Here is a 14,506-nt window from a genome sequence, read left to right as displayed (position 1 = left end):
TCAAATCCTGCTCACGAATTCGTAACACCTGTAGTATTTCTTTACTTAATCTGAAACAGGCTTCAATTCTTCCACATGGTTGAAAGTCAATTAGCGGGGGTCTTAAATCATCACAACACCCCCCCACCCCTGCCACCCACTTGCCTCTTAGCATCCCGCGAGGGGGCTCTATCGCCCACTTTCATAACCATTTATTTAAAGCAATAGGTTGCCCTGCTCCTTCTGCACCACCCCCTCCCCATCGAGGGTGCCTTGTACTCACCAGCCCTGAGCAAGATCACTTGGTCATCTAGCGGCAGTTCTGAGAAGTGTGGGATCCTTTTGGCCCATTCCACCAATGTAAAAAGTTGCTTGTCTGCCGCTTGGCAGATGTTGGTGACCGGGTCATTGGGCTGCAAAGAACAGAGAAGCTGTGAGGCGTCAAGAGTGGGACAAAGGAATGGAAAAGAAGGGCAGACTGTGGTAAGGGCTGCAGCTCAGTGGTTAGAGCATCTGCCTTGCGTGCAGAAAGTGTCAAGCTTGATACCTGCTGGCATCTCTGATTAGGGCAAGGAATATTTCCCTATCAGAAACTCTCAAGAGCTCCCCTGGTTGATATCCTAGACAGCTGCTGCCGGTCAGTGTTGGCAACACTCTGCTAGATGGACCATTTTCTGATTTGGTACAAGGAAGCTTCTTATGTTCCTAGGTTCAGTCCCTGGCATCTTCAATCGGGGCTGGGCCTGCCTGAAACCCCAAACCGTCTAGCTCAGTATTGTTAACTGGCAGAAGCTCTCCAGGGTTTAAAGTACAGGGTTTTTCCTTCCAGCCCTACCTGGAGATGCCAGAGATTGAAATAGGGGCCTTCTGCATGCCAAGCAAGTGCTCTGCCACTTGGCTACAGCCTTTCTCCTCCCCACCCCCTTCCATGAAGCGGGAATGATGCAGACAAGGTGAAAGGACACCCCTGGCAAATGATCCCTCTGGAAAAGGAACTCTGGGGCCACACCCAGAAGGAATGCAGTGACCCAAAACTCTCCTTTGCAAATGCCTGCCAAAGGGGGGGGGGGTGGTTTCTGTTACAAGAATCATCTTTCAGTAGCCAGGATCCCATCTGGGGCTATGTATAAACCGAAGGAATCCAAGGCTTGGGATCTCCTGGTGAGGACGGGGGCAGGGTGTCCAGGGAGGCCCACAAGCAACAGGCAACACAAACTGAATGGAGAGGTTTGCATGACCTGCACTGTGGTTAGATGCGAAGGTGGGCAAAGACCTTCAAGAAGTTCAAGGACACTCCATATGCCCACTTTGTCACCTTACATAAAAAATAAATAAATCAGTTTTCTCCCTCTTAAATTTTCCAATGCAAAATGGAAATGGCTGTCCTAAACATTGTGGCTTGGACTATATCTATTTCTTTCCTGGAAATGACCATCTGTGGTGGATTAAAAACAAACAGTACAAAACAGTTTGTTTTGTACTGCCCCGGGGACATTATATGCTGGACATTTGATAGCTTGGTGAAGTTCAAACCCCCCTTTGGCAGTGAAGCTCACAGCGTGTGACCTCGGGGGCAGCTGCTGCCTCTTAGCCTAACCCACCTCACAGGGCTGTTGTGGGGATTAAATGGGGAGAAATGTGTACATCTCACCTTGAGCTCCTTGTGGGAAAAGTTGGGATGTAAGTGCAATAAATAAAATAAAGACAATAAAAGCAATAAAGCAAAGTGATAATTAAATATTTGTCAGCGGCCGTTCAAAAAACACGAGCATCCTGGCATTGGTAAGCTGGAAGAATCATTCATATCAATGGACAACCTGATACCTGTTTTGGGAGCTGGTGGGGGTTGTTAGGTAACATATGTCATATAACTATATTCATGTGTTCCATTCTTTGCTCCTCAAAACCCTCCCAATTCCCCCCCCCCCAGTTGTGGTAATCCTGGTGGTGGTGGTGGAAGAAAGAGATATTTCTCCCTCACCCAGGCATTTGATCTTCCTCGCGCACAAGCACTGATCTGCAACAGGAGGTGCTTCTAGGTACCTTTCAAGGAGTCTCCTACCTCCACTTACAGATGCTGCCTGCATCTTCGTAGACTGTGACCACACATGCTGAATTATGCAGGAAGCCATATTCAATTTGCTAAAAGCAGGCTGGGACCAGAAGCAGCTATTTATTTTGCCTCCCCAGACCCCTCTCCACAAGCTTGCAGTGATGCTCATTACATCCCCTCCCCTAAGTATTTTTAATCTTGATAACTGCTGCCTCCCAGGTGCTGGGGGTAACCAAAGACCGGCTTTCCTCATCTCCTTTCAAGGAAACATGAGCTGTGTGGGCTCTCTTTTCATTCAGAGACTTTCCAGGGGATTAGGAACCCCAACACATCAAGGTTCACAAGGGCTGCAAATGGGATGTTTGAGGTGTCTGGTGACCATGGAGGCTGGTAGGGCTCTCAATGGCTTCTGGCCATGTTGGCTGTGCTCTGCCTCCACGGTAGCAATGTTTCTGAATACCAATTGATAGAAACTATAGGAGGGGGAAGAGCTGTTCTCACGCTCAAATCCTGCTTGGTGGTTTTCCACAGGCATCTGGCTGGCTGGACTAGATGGACCCCCTTTTGCCTGATCCAGCAGTCTCTGCTTATGTTCTTAGTCTGGCTTTGTATATAACTATCATGCCCAACGGATGCTGGTGGAGCCATCTTCTAGTCTTGGTATCTGTCGGAGCATTTGTGGCCCTCCAGATATTCCAGAAGCACAACTCCCATCATCCCTAGCCATCAGCCATGCTTGCTGGGGCCTGATGGGAGCTGTAGATCAACAGTGATTGGACCATTGCAGGGGGGTTGGAATACATGACCCTTTGGGTCCCTGCCAACTCTACAATTCTATGAGCATCTGGAGGGCCAAAGATTCCCCACACCAGATTTAAGGTGACTTAACTGCATTTTTAAAAAGTTTGCCTAGAAGGAAAGAGCTATGGGGGTGTGCTTTTCCTTACCGAATTGGGGTTCAAGCCCATGTTCGCCTCAATGTATGTCTCTGTCTTTGGCTCAACGGCAAGTTCGGCTTCTAGAATCTTCTCCACAGGCATGTCCTCATTAGCGCTGCTCGTGGATTCGACCTCATTCTCATTGCGGTCCTTCCCACGCTGCCTCTCCTCTTGGACAGCTGCGGGGAGGGGGGTGGAGCCAACAAAGGAAGAAAAGAAGGAAAAAATATGGAGGAAAATGGATCAGTGGGTGGAGTCCAGCAAGAAAAGCATTTGTTCGTTCCTTTATTATTTATTCATGTCATAAAGTTTATGCACTTAAAAATATATATCAAAAATCCCTCAAAGCGGTTTACAAAACAATAAAACGGTCAACCACTATGGCATTTTAAGACTTTTGAAGAATTAAAACAACAATAAACTAAGAACAGATTAAAACTGGCATCAATTTTCCAATTATCTAGGTAGGCTTGCCTAAAAGAAAATGTTTTTAGCAGGCCCTGAATACAACAAAGGTTGCCTGGCTGGTGGAGTCAGGAGGCAGGGAGTTCCAGAGTATAACTGCCGCCACACTAAAATATGGAGTTATTACAAATGTGGAATGGGTCTCATTTGACACCTGTAACAGTGCCAGCTCTGCGATCTTGCAGTTATACTGATCCCAAGTTGCCACGGACTTCATCTACTTAAAGTAACACCTTGAAGTTGGCCCAGTAGCAAATCGACAACCAGTGCAGATCTCTGAAAACAGGTGTTATATGCTGACAGGGTCTCACTCCTGTCAGCAATTGCTACTAGCAATTGCACTGGAGAATTCTGCACCAATTGCAGCACAATCGCTGACAGAAGTGAGATGGGTTCGGGAAGTCCTCCAGCTTGTTAAGACCATGAGGCCTAGAGACTTCCGGGGTGGCGCCATCGGCAATGGCGGACTCCCTCTGAACTGGAGGGACTAGCTCTGCGTGAAACGGGTCCTTTCCGCTACGGCAAAGCAGGGACCCTGTTAAAAATCACAGGCGGATGAAGCCTGTGACTGTGGGACTCGGCGGGCACCCTTAGCGCGCCCCCCAACCCGCAAAGGAACCCACTAACGGGCTCCGAAGTGAAGAGGGGGAAGTGGCGCGGTGCTGTGAGTCAACTGCTATTTCCGTGGAGCGAAGCCGCATAGCCGTTGCCGGAGAGCGCTGCCTTTTTCCTGGGACAATTTGGCTTCTAAAATAAGCACCCGTGAGTACTTAAACTTTGAACAATTGGACTTTAAATAAGGACTTGCGAGCAGAAAGGAATTGGACTTAAAGATTTACTTCAATTTGGTACTGAAACGGGAAGGTCTAAACAGGAAGTCAGCCTTCCGTTTCTTTGTAGACAGAATAAAGCAAAGACAACGTAAACTAGAGCTTAGAAAATCGCTTCTAAAGGATTGGCTTTCATCATTTAAAATTGTCGAACCCCCCTTCGGCAGCAGGAGAAGAAGGGGGATCTTTTTTTTGGACTGTTTAAACCTGCAGAAGTGAGTTTAAAGTAAAGTAACTTTCCACCGTCCTGATCCTGGTTTGTTTTTTCTCTGTAATTCAAAAAAAATTCAATAAATATTATTAAAAAAAAAAAAAGACCATGAGGCCTAAGCTCTAGGAAAATTTTCTCCAACACGATGCCTTTCATATGTTGTTGGACTCCCCTCATGCTCAACATGTGAAGGGTGATGGGGGTTGAGGTCCCAACAGTATATTGAAGGCACCACACTGGGGAAACCCACTCTAGGTAGGCCCTTCCATGCCCCCAGGCCTTCAAAGGAAATTATGCCAATATTTGCCCACTTGCTTAACACCATATGCATTTTATCAATATATGATTCTTTTTTCTACCATATGCAAACTGGAGAACCAGGGTGGTTACCCAGCCAGTGTCAGGCTAGGACCTGGGAGAGACCAGGGTTCAAATCCCCGCTTGGCCAAAATACTCACTGAGTGACGTTGGGCCATTTACTGCCTCTCCGCCTCTCCTACCTCACAGGGTTGTTGTGAGGATTAATTGAGGAAAGGGGAAGAACCAGGTGCACCACCCTGGAGCTCCTTGGAGGAAAAGGTGGGTTATAAATTCAGTAAATAAATAAAATTTTAGATAGGTCTTAGGACACCAGACTGGAACAATGCAACTGGTGGAACTTGCACTAACAGGCACCGCAGAATACACATTCTGCATCTTTAAGAACTTGATATTTTAGTGTGGCAGCACCAATACACTTTGAAACTCCCTGATTCTTGACCTCAGGCAGGTGCCTTCACTGTATTCTTTCCAGCACCTGCTAAAAACATTCTGATTTAGACAGGTGCGTCCAGATAGCTGGCTGTGTTTTAGTCTATTGCTAGTTTTATTTTTTTGAACTATTCAATTCTCTCCCCCACTAATCATTTGATTGTTTTATTCTTCTTGTGAACCATGTTGAGGGTTGTTGTTGCTGCTGCTGCTGCTGCAATCAAAGAAGTATAAATTTTAGGAAATAAGTAAGCAATCTGCTTCTTTTTTCTTCAAATGCTGCGTGCAAAACCTGGAAAGTGGGGAGGTGTGGAGGAACAGCATTGACCCTTCAGAGTTACAAAAGAAACTTGCCTTTCACCCCTCAAAGCTCTCTCTGCAATGGCACTGCCCCCAGATGTTCCTGACTCCTGTCTGTCACTCCTTCCCAACCAGAGCTGGGCTTCTACGTATAGAAAAATGCTTCCAGGATTTCCAATCGCCAGAGCCCTTCCACCAGAGGGCTTTCCTTCGGAGGCACCTTTCCATCTTATAACTACCATCACCCACTGTATCCACCCATCATTACCTCCAAGAGTCAGGGGTGACAGCAGTCCAAAGAATCCTTGGTGTCGAGAAAGTGGCTAGAGAGAATTTTTTTTATTCTCCCTCTCCCATAACTCCTAGGCATCCAGTGAGGCTGAATGTTGGAAGACTCAAGACAGAGTAAAGGAAAGTCCTTCTTCATGCAGCGAGGAATTATAAACTATGGTGTCTGCTAACATATGGCATAAAGGATGGCCATCCAATCCGGATGGCGCTGAAAGACAAATTCATGGAGGATACAGCAATCAGCGGCTACTTATCATTGCCACCAATAGTTGGGGACAACAGTAGTTCGAAGCTTCGCGAACGCACCTTGATGGCACTACATTAGCACCCTCCAGGCAATGCGTATGATCTGTACATAGCCCTTTAAGTAAGGCGGCACTCATAAGCAGCAAAAATATAAAAATAAAATAAAATGACAGGGATGTACCACCAAGCGGTAAGGTTACCCTACAAAGTTATTTTGGGTATGTTTGCATGATGGGACAAAAATATGCACGCGTTGCTTTGCAATTTCTTTTCAACGCCGCAAATGCATAGTGAAATAATGCAGAAAAAGAGGGGTAAAGGACTTGTGACAGAGCTTGCTTATTTCCTCCTCCCACTCCAAATGTTTTCCTTTTGTGCCATATCTTTTCAGATTGCAGTCCTGGTGCTGGGGGTCTGCTTCGTTCGTCTGTAGTGATTTGTAAGCCACTTTTTAATTTTTAAATTTTTTTTGGCTGAAGAGTGTTACGGATTTTTTTTTAAAATTATGAACAAGTAAATAACCCTTGACTTGCCGATCAGAAGGTCGGCGGTTCAAATCCCTGTGACGGGGTGAGCTCCTATTGCTCGGTCCCTGCTCCTGCCAACCTAGCAGTTTGAAAGCACGTCAAAGTGCAAATAGATAAATAGGTACCGCTCCGGCGGGAAGGTAAACGGCAATTCCGTGTGCTGCTCTGGTTTGTCAGAAGTGGCTTAGTCATGCTGGCCACATGACCCGGAAGCTGTACGCCGGCTCCCTCGGCCAATAAAGCGAGATGAGCGCCGCAACCCCAGAGTCGGCCACGACTGGACCTAATGGTCAGGCGTCCCTTTACCTTTTTAAATAACCCTTCCTCCAAAATCAGAGGGGACACCTCCTCTTTGAAGGGATTCCCATGTACCCTGCCTCTCACCCTAATACTCTGTACTTATCAGTTAAACCCTACAATTCCAGATTCCCTCTGGGCCACCTCTGGTAGGTCAGGATTCCTTGGTCCAATTGGGAGGCATTTAATCTGAATTCATTTACTTTAAAAAAACGAAACAAAACAAAAATTGTATCCGAGAGGTAATACAATAGCCATCTTCAAATATCTAAAAGGGCTGTCACATGGAGGATGGAGATTGTTTTCTAATGCTCCAGAAGGGAGAACCCAACCAATGGATTCAAGTTGCAAGAAAGAAGATTCTGACTAAGCAGTAAGAGCTGTTTGCCAGTGGAACGGTCTCCTGCAGGAGGTGGTAGCAGTTTTTAAGCAGAGGCTGGGTGGCCAACTGTTGTGTATGCTTTAGTTGAGATTCCTGCATTGCAGGGGGTTGGACTAGATGACCCTGGAGGTCCCTTCCAACAATACAATTCTATGATTCTATGCATCTGAAACTAATCAGGCTTCCAAAACTGGAAAGGGGAAAAGTTCCGGGGGGGGGGGGGAATCTGGCCTGGCGGAACTAGGAAGAAAGAACTGGTTTAGCTCTGGGCTTGTTTCATTTTTACACCTCCAGATATATAAACATTCTCTTTTGCTGCTTAACAGCTGGTCTAGAAATATTGAAATGGGAATAATACCTTGTTCTTCCTGCCTTCCAGGGAGTCTTGTGGGCCGGGATGGATGGTGCTCCATCCCTGTAATAGAGTAAAAATTTTGAAATGAAACATCGCGGTAGTAAATGATCCTGCTCTTGCTGCTGCTGTTTGACATTATAACTATCCAAAGTATTATTCTGGATTATTATTATTTTCCGAAAGCGCCATCCACAAAGCATGGCACTTCACCTGTCAAAAATGATCCATTAAAAACAGAAAAGAAAAGAAAAACAGGGCTCAGGGTCTGACAATGTTTATCCGGCTTGCAAAGGGTTTATTTTATTTGTTTGTTTAATTTGTGTGCCGCCCGTCATTCAAAATTCACAGGGCGGTTCACAACATAAAAATACAACGCCTAGAATGAGTTTTTACTCACCACAGGAGTGTGGCTGTTTAGAAGCCTCTGTTATTTTCCCTCTGAATTCTCTGTCCCTATGGACAGCTTTCTAGAACAGACAAGCCATTTTCCAACGGTGTCAAAGAGAAGACTGCTATGTACCGCGGATAATCTTACTGAGCTCAGAGAAGGTAGGTAGACACTGCCTGGTCATGGTGCTTGAGGTCCAGAGGCCTCTTTGCTATGGCATCATTCCCTCTCCCCCTCTTCCAGAATCTTTGCTGGGCAGAATCAGGACACAAGCTCTTTCTACAAAAGCTCAAGGAGTTGACAGGACCTCCTGGAATGAAGTGGACATCACCTCCGTGGGGTTTGGGGGATCCTGAGATCAACCAGTTGCAAAAGATCAACCATATGCACTAATGACAATCTTTGCCTCAGTATGTTTTACCAACAGAAATGCTTAAAAACTGAGTGGTAGTCGTCATTATTAAAGGTATAAGTGTGGTGTACTGGTTAGAGCATCTGACTGGGGCCTGGGAGACCCCACTGCTAATCTCATCAGCTCATTGAGTGGTCTTGGTCTACTCCCTGTCTCTCAGCCTGACCTACTTCGCAGGGCTGTTGTGGGGATTATATGAGGAAGAGCAGAACCATGTAGGTCACCTTAAGCTCACTAGAGGAAAAACTGGGATGCTTCTTGCCCCGCCAGACGAATCTAGAAATATCTTTCTGCCACCTCTTGAAACAGTCCATTTTGTCCACAATTTGCAAAGTTTGAAACAAGAACAACATTCTAGGCAATACATTCATTTTTATCGCAGCAATACGGCCCAGCAGTGAAAGCTTCAAATTTGACCAAATTTCTAAATCTTTTTTCACTTCCGCCCAACATTTTTCATAGTTATCTTTAAATAAGTTCCCATTTTTGCTGTCATGTTAATCCCCAGGTATTTAACTTTCTTAACCACTGTTAAGCCTGTCTCATTCTGAAACCTCTCTCTCTCGATCAGTGTTAGATTTTTCTCTAAAACCTTAGTTTTTAACTTGTTCAATTTAAATCCTGCAACTTGACCAAATTCTTGAATCAATTCTAAAACTCTTTTAGTACTAGATTCTGGCTCCTGTAACGTCAATACTAAATCATCTGCAAATGCTCTCAATTTGTACTGTTTAGCTCCAACCTGTATACCTTTAACCAACTGGTCTCTTCTAATCATGTTCAGCAAAACCTCCAGGACCGAAATAAAAAGAAGCCTAGAATAAAATTTAAAATACTAACAGATGCAAAGGAAAGAGGTGGATTTGCCCTGCCAGACCTTAAACTTTACTATGAATCAGCAGTTTTTTGCTGGTTGAAAGAATGGCTGCTTCTTGAAAACACTGACATTTTGGATCTAGAAGGTTTTAACAATGTATTTGGATGGCATGCATATCTATGGTATGATAAGGTCAAAGCACATAAAGCATTTAAAAACCATATTGTCAGGAAAGCGTTGTTTAATGTATGGATAAGATACAAGGATTTATTAGAAAATAAAACCCCAAGATGGCTGTCACCAATGGAAGCGAAAGCCTTGAAAAAGCTCAATATGGAGGTCAAATGGCCGAAATATTGGGAAATTTTGGAACAAGATGGAGATAAACTGAAATTGCAGAGTTTTGAAAAACTAAAAAACAAAGTGCGAGACTGGCTTCATTACTTTCAGATAATGGAGGCATTTAAATTGGACAAGAAAATTGGCTTCCAGGTGGAAAAATCAAAATTAGAAACTGAACTGTTAGAACCCAAAACTAAGAATTTGTCAAGAATGTATCACTTGCTGCTGAAATGGAACACTCAGGATGAAACGGTAAAATCGACTATGATTAAATGGGCACAAGACGTTGGACACAACATTATGTTTGCTGACTGGGAGCAGTTATGGACCACAGGTATGAAATTTACGGCATGTAATGCCCTAAGAGAGAATATTATGAAAATGATATACAGGTGGTACATAACCCCAGGCAAAAATCTATCATTTGCCCGATAATAAATGTTGGAAATGTAAAGAAACTGAAGGTACATTTTTTCACCTTTGGTGGACATGCCCAAAGATTAAGGCTTTCTGGGAAATGATATATAATGAATTAAAAAAGGTATTTAAATATACCTTTCCCAAGAAACCAGAGGCCTTTCTCCTGGGCATAGTCGGCCAAATGATGATAAAAAAGGATAGAACTTTCTTTATGTATGCAACAACAGCAGCAAGAATACTCATTGCAAAGTATTGGAAGACACAAGAGCTTCCCACACTGGAGGAATGGCAGATGAAACTGATGGACTATATGGAACTGGCGGAAATGACTGGTAGAATCCGTGACCAGGGAGAAGAGTCGGTGGAGGAAGATTGGAAGAAATTCAAAGACTATCTGCAGAAACATTGCAAAATTAAAGAATGTTAGAGTGATGTTGGATTAAAAATAAGTGGCTTCCAGCTGTTTAGGATTTAAAATTATGGATAGATTAAGATTAAGGATTAGGATTAAAAAAGTTTAAGGAAATGGAAATTTGGTTTTTAAAAGGTAAAATTTTAATGTTATATTATATTAAGAGTTAAGATTGGGATTAAAAAAGAGGGAAAGAAATTGCTGGACAAACAATTTGAACTGGAATACAAAAGAGGGAGGTACGAGGAGGTCCAGAAAATAAGTAAATTTAAAAATGGAGACGAAAAGGTGATATTGTTTTTAATTGTTCTACTTTCTTTTTTGTCTTTTGTTTTCTTGTTCTTATATATTTTTTCTTTTAGATTATGTATTGTGTATTTTTGAATTGTGTATTCTTTTTTATGTTTTATGTTTAATCTTTTATTGAAACTTTAATAAATATCATTTAAAAAAAAGAAAGAAAAACTGGGATGTAGGTGCAATAAATAAACAAAATGTGTGGCAAGTTGTCCTCCTAGCCTACATGTTGTCACCTGCTTTGCTTCTAGGGATCTGGTGTGTGTGTGAGCATGCATGAAAAGACAGCCAGAACCACCATAGACTTCAGATGTTACTTTAAAGAACTGCAAACTTTAAGAGTTTGCACTTCAACTTGCTTTTTCCTCTTCCCTCCCATTCATTTTTCTTTGCATGCTGTGTCTTTTTAAATTGGATGCTTAAAACTGAGCTTGGCAAGTCACCTTGGGAGCCTTTTTTGGTTAAACAGTGGGGGTTGCACGTTCTAAATAAATAAAATAAATACAATCATTAAAAAATTGTATTATCCCCATCCCCCACCACATGAGGAATCTCAGGCAGACCCTGCAATAAATCTATATTGAACTATCTCCCTATATACATAAAAATGGAAGGATGTTGTCATGCTCTGCAGTTCACATTGTCATCACCAAAAGGTAGCAGCATGATAAGCAGTGGGCAGGCAGGCGAGCAAGGAAGCACCTAGATTGAACAGAGGAGGGAAAGCACTTCACACAGCAGTGCCCCATATACACGTGTGTGTGTGTGTGTGTGTGTGTGTGACAGAAAACCGTATTTTTCTGGCCAGCAATGGGTCTCTCCCCAACACAACACCCTACTGGATATTATGGACCACACAACCCACTAGCCAGAGCGAGCGGCGTCATATAATGCTGTGGACAATGGACGCACAATTGTTCACATGGCCCTCATGTTGTACAGTTGAGATGGCTGAAGCTGATGGGAGTTACAGTCCAGAATGCCTGGAAGGCACCAGATTGGCAAGGGTTGCTGTCAGTTCACTTAGCCCCCTTCTCTTCTCTTCCCTCCCTCTCTCCACCCAAGATGCCAGACCAGCTGCCTCTGAGACCAGCCTGCCTGCCATGGGCAGCCCTGTGCCTGCATCCAACTCATTTGCTAAAGGCCAGCGAGCAACAATGGCAAGAAGACTCAGGGATGGGTCACTGTGCAACCGCCTCCTTCCAAGAGCACAAATCCAAGAGAGAGTCATTCCAGGATAAACAGGGGAAAGAGGCTAATTCTAGTTCTGTGCAACCAATCTGTAAAAAAAAACCCAGGGAAACGGGAAGATTTCAGGACTGTGGGGCAAAGCCATCCAGGTTTCTCACATCAGGATGAATCTGCCCACCAGCTCACTCTGCTACTTTTGCTCCAGACTGCATGCATTTCTCTGTGAAATGTTCATGCCATAACCCTGTGTGTGCTTCCTGCAAAGTAAGGATTTGCTCTTAAGTAAATACATGACTGCAGCATTAAGAATATCAGAAGTGTACATGCCGTTTGCAATTGCAGGTATACAATTTTCAGGATGCGGTGGCATTTTCATTTACTTGTTTATTTAAGAAATCCACATACAGTACTGCCCTTCATCAAATGATCCTAGGCTTGTTTACCAACATCTTTGAAGCTTGAATGCCTGTACTCATTTATCTGTCAGCGAATTCCAGAACACAACTTCCTTAGACAAAAACAACAGCAACAGCTGAATAAAGACAGTGCTTCTGAGCATAAGCAGACTGCACTTCACTCACAAACACCCGCTTCCCCACTCTGAACATACTTATTGAGCAACAGCATGTCTCCCACACTGATTGAAGCATCACTATTGGGGTGGGGGATGGGAGGAATTAAGCATTTACCCCACAAGCTTAAGAACAAGCCAAAACATAAATCCTGTTTTTGCTCCACATGACAACCCCTCCTAGCAGTGGCACATGGAAACACAAGAAGGGCCTACTGGATCAGGCCAATGCCCCATCTAATCTAAGCCTCTTTTAAAGCCATCCAAGTTGGTAGCCATCAATGCCTCCTGTGGCAGTTCCGGAGTTTAACCAAGTACGTTCATTTATTTGCCTGGAATCTTCAAACATTGACTTTCTTTGGACACCCACAAATTCCAATGTTACGAGAGAGGGATAAAAGCTTGCTCCATGCCATGCATAATTTTATAAACATCAAGCATCTTTTCCTCACTTTTTCACCTGCAACTCTGACGTTAACTCTACATTATGGCAATGCAAAAGCCAAAAGTTTCTATCCCTCGCCACCCCAACACTTTACGTACCGTATTTTTCGCTCTATAAGATGCACTTTTTCCCTCCTAAAAAGTAAGGGGAAATGTGTGTGCATCTTATGGAGCGAATGCAGGCTGTGCAGCTATTGCTGAAGCCAGAAGAGCAAGAGGGGTCGCTGCTTTCGCTGCGCAGTGATCCCTCTTGCTGCTCCGACTTCGCTTCGCTGGAAAAGCGCTGCGCAGAGAGGGAAAGTTGCGCAGCGCCTCTTCAGCGAAGCAGGAGGAGAAACAGAGCCCCTTCTGTTTCTCCTCCCACTTTGCTGGAGAGGCGCCGCGCAGATTGAGAATATTTTTTTCTTGTTTTCCTCCTCTAAAAACTAGACGCGTCTTATGGTCGGGTGCGTCTTATAGAGCAAAAAATACAGTACATATTTCTCCTTCCAGGCAAACAATGGGCATACTCCTGGCACAAGGACACATTTCAGCCATCAAAGGCACCCCAGAAGGGGGCAGCAGAAGGCCAGTAAGGGTGTGTGGCTTGGAGAGTCCCAAGGGCCAGAAAAGAGAGGGCCACAAGGCCATGTCTGGTACTCAGGCCTGATGTTCTCCACCCGATCTAAATAGAACCTCTGAAAACCAGATCATAAAGCCTTTGCAGACATAGAATGGAAGCATCATGGCTCAGTGGTTAAGAACATCTGCTTTGCATGCAGATGGTCCCAGAATCAATTCCCAGCAGCATCTCCAGGTAGGGATGGGAAAGAGACTCCCTGCCTGAAATCCAGGAGAGCCACTGCCAGTCAGTGTAGGCAGCACTGTTCTACATGAACCAATGACCGGGTTCGATACAAAACAGCTTCTTGCATTCTGATTGGCAATTGAAGGGAAAAGGATGCTGTGTTAGGCAGGCTCTTAAGTCTGGCCCAGGCAAGGCTCTGCTTACAGCCAACCTTGTTCCACATTTGACTTGCCACCTAAGACCTGACATCACCCTCCCATCATATATATTCTTGTTTTGTTTTCTGGGGCCCTCCACACTTCCTTCCAAACACCCTTCTGTCCATCACCTTCCTGAGAGAAGAGTTTGACAGTTCGAGCAGCTGCACGTGCAAGTCCTTGAATAACTCCACAGATCAAGCACGACAGCTTCGCTTGGTGCTTAGGGCAATGCAGAGAAGGATGCTCGGGAGAGCTTGCCTCTTGCAGGCAGGGCAGAAACACAGGATGTGCAGGAAGGTGGGGAAACAGTTCTTTGAGTGCCTGTATTTAGCTAAGGCCGGGGGACGGAGGAATGAAGCGAAGCTGAGAGCATCACCCCCCCCCCCCAAAGCTCTGCACTGGTACCCCGACCTGCTCTGTCCTTCACATCCCAAGCCTAAGATGGACATGGTCCTGGCCAGTGTTAGAAACTCCCCAGGTGCCAGGCACATTTTGCAACTGGCACGGATCCAATCATGGCCATGGGCAGATCTCTGGGTGCCGGGTTGGTGACTGATGTCTCCATCTGGCTGACCCCTCCAGCTTTCTTAAGTGGGTAAGC

At 44.7% G+C, this 14,506-nt stretch overlaps 1 protein-coding gene across 7 annotated transcripts in view; it reads right to left on the bottom strand.

Moving 5' to 3' along the window:
• RXRA (retinoid X receptor alpha) overlaps window positions 1-14,506 on the bottom strand; it is a 129,240-nt gene that overhangs the window by 14,592 nt on the left and 100,142 nt on the right. For 5 of the 7 annotated variants that reach the window (XR_013981403.1, XM_080989861.1, XM_080989862.1 and 2 more), the window contains 3 exons: window positions 7,628-7,684; window positions 2,980-3,149; window positions 263-392 (listed from right to left, as the gene is read on the bottom strand). Coding sequence is in view for 6 of the 7 variants with exons in the window: in XM_080989861.1 (XP_080845987.1) it covers window positions 263-392; window positions 2,980-3,149; window positions 7,628-7,684 (357 nt within the window). In the remaining variant the exon portion in view is untranslated. The remainder of the gene's footprint in view (window positions 1-262; window positions 393-2,979; window positions 3,150-7,627; window positions 7,685-14,506) is intronic. The other 2 variants (XM_080989863.1, XM_080989866.1) reach the window with 1 other exon arrangement.

Source organism: Podarcis pityusensis (genome assembly GCF_964106645.2).
Source record: "Podarcis pityusensis genome assembly, chromosome: Z".
Classification (NCBI taxonomy): domain Eukaryota; kingdom Metazoa; phylum Chordata; class Lepidosauria; order Squamata; family Lacertidae; genus Podarcis; species Podarcis pityusensis.
This window is presented reverse-complemented; position numbering and strand designations above follow the sequence as displayed.